Consider the following 6,611-nt stretch of genomic DNA (forward strand, 5'->3'; position numbering starts at 1 on the left):
CACACCATACCCCTGCACACCATACTGTACACTGTACTCCACTACACTGTACTCCACACCATACCCCTGCACACCATACTGTACACTGTACTCCACTACACTGTAAAATAATCATTCTAATGTCATCTCTCCTCTCCCCTCCCCTCTCTCCTCTCTCCCCTCTCCTCTCTCCTCTCACCTCTCCTCTCTCCTGTCTCCTCTCTCTCCTCTCCCTCCCCTCATCCCTCTCTCCTCTCCTCTCTTCTCCCCTCTCCTCTTTCCCTTCCTCTCTCCTCTCTCCTTTCCCCGCTCTCCTCTCTCCTCTCTCTCCTCTCCCCTCTCCTCTCTCACCTCTCCTCTCTCCTCTCTCTTCTCTCTCCTCTCCCTCCCCTCCCCTCATCCCTCTCTCCTCTCTTCTCCCCTCTCCTCTTTCCCCTCCTCTCTCCTTTCCCCGCTCTCCTCTCCTCTCCTCTCCCCTCTCTCCTCTCTCCCCTCTCTCCTCTCCCCTCCCTCTCCCCTCCCCTCCCCCTCTCCTCTCCTCTCTCCTCTCTCAGAAGGATAGCAGTGATGTCTGTGTGGAGGACAGAGGTAGGATCCTGGTGTCTCTGTGCTACAACACCCAGAAGAGAGCTCTGATTGTGGGCATCGTGCGCTGCGCTCACCTGGCAGCCATGGACTCCAACGGGTACTCCGACCCCTTCGTGAAAATGTGAGGAAAACACGAGGCACTGAGACACACGCACACACACTGAGACACGCACACACACTGAGGTACACACACACACACTGAGACACATGCACACACACTGAGACACATGCACACACACTGAGACACACGCACACACACTGAGACACACACACACTGAGACACATGCACACACACTGAGACACACGCACACACACTGAGACACACACACACTGAGACACACACACACTGAGACACATGCACACACACTGAGACACACACACACACACTGAGACACACACACACACACACTGACACACACACACTGAGACACGCACACACACTGAGACACGCACACATGCACACACTGAGACACGCACACACACTGACACACACACACACACACACACACACACACTGAGACACGCACACACACTGACACACACACTGACACACACACACACACACTGAGACACGCACACACACTTTAAACTACTTTTATTGGAAAATAAATTCCTCTCTCCTCTCTCTCCTCTCCTCTCCTCTCTCCTCTCTTCCCTCTCTCCTCTCTCCTCTCCTCTCCCCTCTCTCCTCTCTCTCCTCTCCTCTCCTCTCTCTCTCCCCTCCTCTCTCTGTCTCTCTCCTCTCCCCTCTCTCCTCTGTCTCCTCTCCTCTCCTCTCTCTCCTCCCCTCCTCTCTCTGTCTCTCTCCTCTCTCCTCTCTCCTCCATCCTCTCTTCTCCTCTCCTCTCTCCTCTCTTCTCTCTCTCAGATATCTCAAGCCTGACATGGGTAAGAAATCCAAGTATAAAACATCAGTGAAGAAGAAGACTCTGAATCCTGAGTTTAACGAGGTCAGTGCTGAGAGAGAGAGGGAGCGAGAGAGGAGAGGGAGCGAGAGAGGAGAGGGGGAGAGAGAGGGAAGGAGAGAGGGAGGGAGGGAGAGAGAGGGAGATAGCGTGTGTGTTTGATTGCATGTATTAGTTCGTGCGTCAGTGTGTGTGTGTGTTTCTTGCAACACTGACTGAGAGAGAGAGGCAGCAATTAATCCATGAAGCGCTTATTGATTGCCGGGGCTGTTTCAATCACGCACTCCTGGGTTGATTAATCACCCTGGTGCCCTGGTTACAGCCTCAGCTGTGTGTTACATTACAGAACATTATGCTGTATTAGATTACATCCAATTCCAGCGCATTATATCACATTATATTATTACATTACATTCTAAGGGGGCAGTGCGGTCCAGTGGTTAAAGTCCAGGGCTTGTAACCAGAAGGTCACGGGTTCAAATCCCACCTCTGCCACTGACTGATCCTCTGCGTGTGACCCTGAGCAAGTCACTTAACCTCCTTGTGCTCCAGCCTGTGGATCAGATATTAAATCAATGTCCTACTGTAAGTGAATCATGGAGAGGTCTGGTAAAGCATAGGGAAGCATTGTAAAGCACAGAGAGGTCTGGTAAAGCATAGGGAAGCATTGTAAAGCACAGAGAGGTCTGGTAAAGCATAGGGAAGCATTGTAAAGCACAGAGAGGTCTGGTAAAGCATAGGGAAGCATTGTAAAGCACAGAGAGGTGTGGTAAAGCATAGGGAAGCATTGTAAAGCACAGAGAGGTGTGGTAAAGCACAGGGAAGCATTGTAAAGCACAGAGAGGTCTGGTAAAGCACAGGGAAGCATTGTAAAGCACAGAGAGGTCTGGTAAAGCATAGGGAAGCATTGTAAAGCACAGAGAGGTCTGGTAAAGCATAGGGAAGCATTGTAAAGCACAGAGAGGTCTGGTAAAGCATAGGGAAGCATTGTAAAGCACAGAGAGGTCTGGTAAAGCATAGGGAAGCATTGTAAAGCACAGAGAGGTGTGGTAAAGCATAGGGAAGCATTGTAAAGCACAGAGAGGTGTGGTAAAGCACAGGGAAGCATTGTAAAGCACAGAGAGGTCTGGTAAAGCATAGGGAAGCATTGTAAAGCACAGAGAGGAGTGCTAAAGCATATAAAAAAAACATGGTAAACTAATACTTTTATAATATAAAAGTGTCTGATATTAAACAGGGGGGAGATGGTGAACGTAAATTGCCTGTGGTGGTTTTCAAATGCTGCCCCCTCTGGTGGTTGGAAGTGGTACTGCAGCTGGAAGTGTCCTCTGAGCGCCTCAAGGGGCAGCAGACTGTCAATAACAGAACAGACTGCAGCTCGTCCCTGAGAGAGAGAGAGAGAGAGAGAGGGAGCAGAAAGAGATTAATGTACCTGCTATTGAAACTGAGTCAAAGAGAGAGAGAGGGAGGGGAGGAGAGGAGAGGGAGGACAGAGAGAGAGAGGGAAGGAGGGAGGAGAGAGATTAATATACCTGCTGTTGAGACTCTGAGTCACACTGCCTGTGTCCTCTCCTCTCTCAGGAGTTCCTGTATGAGATTGAGACTCTGAGTCACACTGCCTGTCTCCTCTCCTCTCTCAGGAGTTCCTGTATGAGATTGAGACTCTGAGTCACACTGCCTGTCTCCTCTCCTCTCTCAGGAGTTCCTGTATGAGATTGAGACTCTGAGTCACACTGCCTGTCTCCTCTCCTCTCTCAGGAGTTCCTGTATGAGATTGAGACTCTGAGTCACGCTGCCTGTGTCCTCTCCTCTCTCAGGAGTTCCTGTATGAGATTGAGACTCTGAGTAACTCTGCCTGTCTCCTCTCCTCTCTCAGGAGTTCCTGTATGAGATTGCTCACGAGGATCTTGCTAAGAAGACTCTGGACATCTCCGTGTGGGACTATGACCTGGGCATGAGCAACGACTTCATTGGTCAGTGACTGCAATCGCTGCTTATAACAATCACGCAGCTGCTTATAACAATCACACAACTGCTTATAACAATCACGCAGCTGCTTATAACAATCACACCTCTGCTTATAACAATCACGCAGTTGCTTATAACAATCACACAGCTGCTTATAACAATCACACCTATGCTTATAACAATCACACAGCTGCTTATAACAATCACACAACTGCTTATAACAATCACACCTCTGCTTATAACAATCACACAGCTGCTTATAACAATCACACCGCTGCTTATAACAATCACACAGCTGCTTATAACACACACCACTGCTTATAACAATCACACAACTGCTTATAACAATCACACCTCTGCTTTCACACAGCTGCTTATAACAATCACACCGCTGCTGTTGTTTACTTTCTGAGATTTTTCTGTGATTTCTCTGTGATTTGCCCTGCGGTCTCTCTGCTTGCCCTGTGATCTCTCTGCTTGCCCCCTGGTCTCTCTGCTTGCCCTGCGATCTCTCTGCTTGCCCCCCTGGTCTCTCTGCTTGCCCTGCGGTCTCTCTGCTTGCCCTGCGGTCTCTCTGCTTGCCCTGTGATCTCTCTGCTTGCCCCCTGGTCTCTCTGATTCCTGTGCTGTCTCTCCAGGCGGGGTGCAGCTGGGGATCAGCTCCAAGGGGAGCGCCTGAGACACTGGTTCGAGTGTCTGAAGAACAAGGACAAGCGTGTGGAGTCCTGGCACACACTGATCAACCAGAACCCTGAGCTGAGCGACTGATCAATACACTCGATCAATCAATACCCGAACCAAGACATCGAACTAATACATCATAACAAACAAGGGACTCCTGTCAGTGACCTGAGAATACAGCACTGTGATCAATACACTGATCAGGGACTGAAGCAACACTTAATAACAGCGATCAATCACTGAACCAATACTGCGATCAGTAATCAATACTGGAAGGAATAACCAAGACTGCGATCAATCACTGAATCAATAAGTGGAACCTCTATGAAGCTGAAGCACAGAGGAATCAGAAAAAAAAACTGGACATTAAAAAATGACTTTCCCTTTAAGACAGGGAGCCGAGAGAGGTGAGGAGAGAAAGGACTTCCCCTTTAAGACACGGCGCTGAGAGAGAGGCGGGAGCGAGGCAGATTTCACAGCAACGCTGAGGCAAAACCAGCCTTCCCTTTAACACAGCGCTTCCACGGCAACGCAGAGGCAAACCAGCCTTCCCTTTAACACAGCGCTTCCACAGCAACGCAGAGGCAAAACCAGCCTTCCCTTTAACACAGCGCTTCCACAGCAACGCAGAGGCAAAACCAGCCTTCCCTTTAACACAGCGCTTCCACGGCAACGCAGAGGCAAAACCAGCCTTCCCTTTAACACAGCGCTTCCACAGCAACGCAGCAGCAAAACCAGCCTTCCCTTTAACACACCGCTTCCACAGCAACACAGAGGCAAAACCAGCCTTCCTTTAACACAGCGCTTCACAAGCAACACAGAGGCAAACCAGCCTTCCCTTTAACACAGCGCTTCCACAGCAACACAGAGGCAAAACCAGCCTTCCCTTTAACACAGCTCTTCCACGGCAACACTGCGGCAAAAACCAGCCTTCCCTTTAACACCCATGAACTTGGAGAAAAAAATCTGCTCAACAAAATTGCTTAATAGTGTCTGTCTGTGTGTCTGTCTGTGTCTCTGTCTGTCTCTCTCTCTCTCTCTCCTCTCTCTCTCTCTCTCCTCTCTCTCTCTCCCTCTCCCTCTCTCCTCTCTCTCTCTCTCTCTCTCCCTCTCCCTCTCTCTCTCTCTCTCGCTCTCTCTCTCTCTCTCCCTCTCCCTCCCTCTCTCCCTCTCTCCCTCTCTCTCCCTCTCTCTCCCTCTCCCTCTCTCTCTCAGTGTACGTGTATAAAGATTCTGCTGACATCAATAAAGCTGTGCAGCTGCAACTATAAACACAGTGAGAGCTGTGATCGACCGCACTGATCTGTGTGTGTGTGTGTGTGTGTGTCTCTCTCCTCTATCTCCACCGCAGGGTATATTGATAAGCTGGGTTTTGATTTCCATGTGCTGCCCAGCCCCAAGGAGTGATTGATCTGGTTGATCTGAGATTGATTCATGTCGTCAGTCTGGGCAACAGTCTCTCGTACAAAGCCAGAGTTCTCAGTGTGTGTGTGTGTGTGTGTGTGTGTATGTATGTATGTATGTATGTATGTGTGTGTGTGTCTGTGTGTGTGTCTCAGTCTGTGTGTGTGTGTGTGTCTGTCTGTGTGTGTCTCAGTCTGTGTGTGTGTGTGTTTGTCTGTGTGTGTGTGTGTGTGACTCTCAGTCTGTGTGTGTGTGTGTGTTTGTCTGTGTGTGTCTCAGTCTGTGTGTGTGTTTGTGTCTCAGTCTCTGTGAGTGTGTGTGTGTCGTGTGTGTGTGTGGGCAGGTATTACAATCAAAATTTGAGAAAATATCCCCACAAAGATAGTAACTCCTGAAAAACGACGCTGTGGGGACGTCCCCACTTTGAAAAACACCTTTTTAAGAATTAAATATGCCTTCAAAAAAAAAAAAAAAAAAGCCAAAATATTTAGTTTGTTGTCGACTTTCACCCTGTGTGGAGTTTTGTGACTGGAGTTAGAAATAGTCAATAAAATATAGTGAGAGTCAATGAGAAGAACATACAAATACAGAAATGCAAACGTGTGTGTGTAAATATTAATAATAATAATAATAATAATAATAATAATAATGTAATAAAATAGAAAAGGGCTTTCAGAATGGCGGAGGGACGTGACGCAGCCCTGACCACGCCCCCGTGCAAACCCTCTATGGATTAGAACGAGACCCGAAGGCGCGCTTTATTCAAATGAAAGTGTCGCGTGGCTGGCTGAACATAACGGCTTTTTTTAAAAAAAAATAATGTTTTTGAAGAAACTTCAACGGCGTCGATGCGTTGGAAAAAATAAATAAATGTATATAAATATATCAAACAACAAAGAAAACACTGTAAACAAATTTTAATGGAAAATGAAAAGAGATTTATTTATTTATTTTTTATTTATTTCGGACAGAAAACAAATATTAAAATAGCAAAGATTGAGGCCAACGCTGGAATCAGGTAATACAAAAATACATTATATAAATATATAAAACGAACAAAACCACAGTAAGAAAATATGAAAATAT

At 47.7% G+C, this 6,611-nt stretch overlaps 1 protein-coding gene across 1 annotated transcript; it reads left to right on the forward strand.

Moving 5' to 3' along the window:
* Nucleotides 1-533: 533 nt before the first annotated feature.
* Nucleotides 534-4,885, forward strand: LOC131730569 (double C2-like domain-containing protein beta; the record flags this gene model as incomplete). The annotated part of the gene is given in 5 exon segments (XM_059020716.1): nt 534-688; nt 1,436-1,517; nt 3,349-3,445; nt 4,079-4,108; nt 4,111-4,885. Coding segments are annotated over 5 exon segments (462 nt in total), but the record flags the coding sequence as incomplete, so codon positions are not given.
* Nucleotides 4,886-6,611: the final 1,726 nt, after the last annotated feature.

Source organism: Acipenser ruthenus, unplaced genomic scaffold, assembly GCF_902713425.1.
Source record: "Acipenser ruthenus unplaced genomic scaffold, fAciRut3.2 maternal haplotype, whole genome shotgun sequence".
NCBI lineage: Eukaryota > Metazoa > Chordata > Actinopteri > Acipenseriformes > Acipenseridae > Acipenser > Acipenser ruthenus.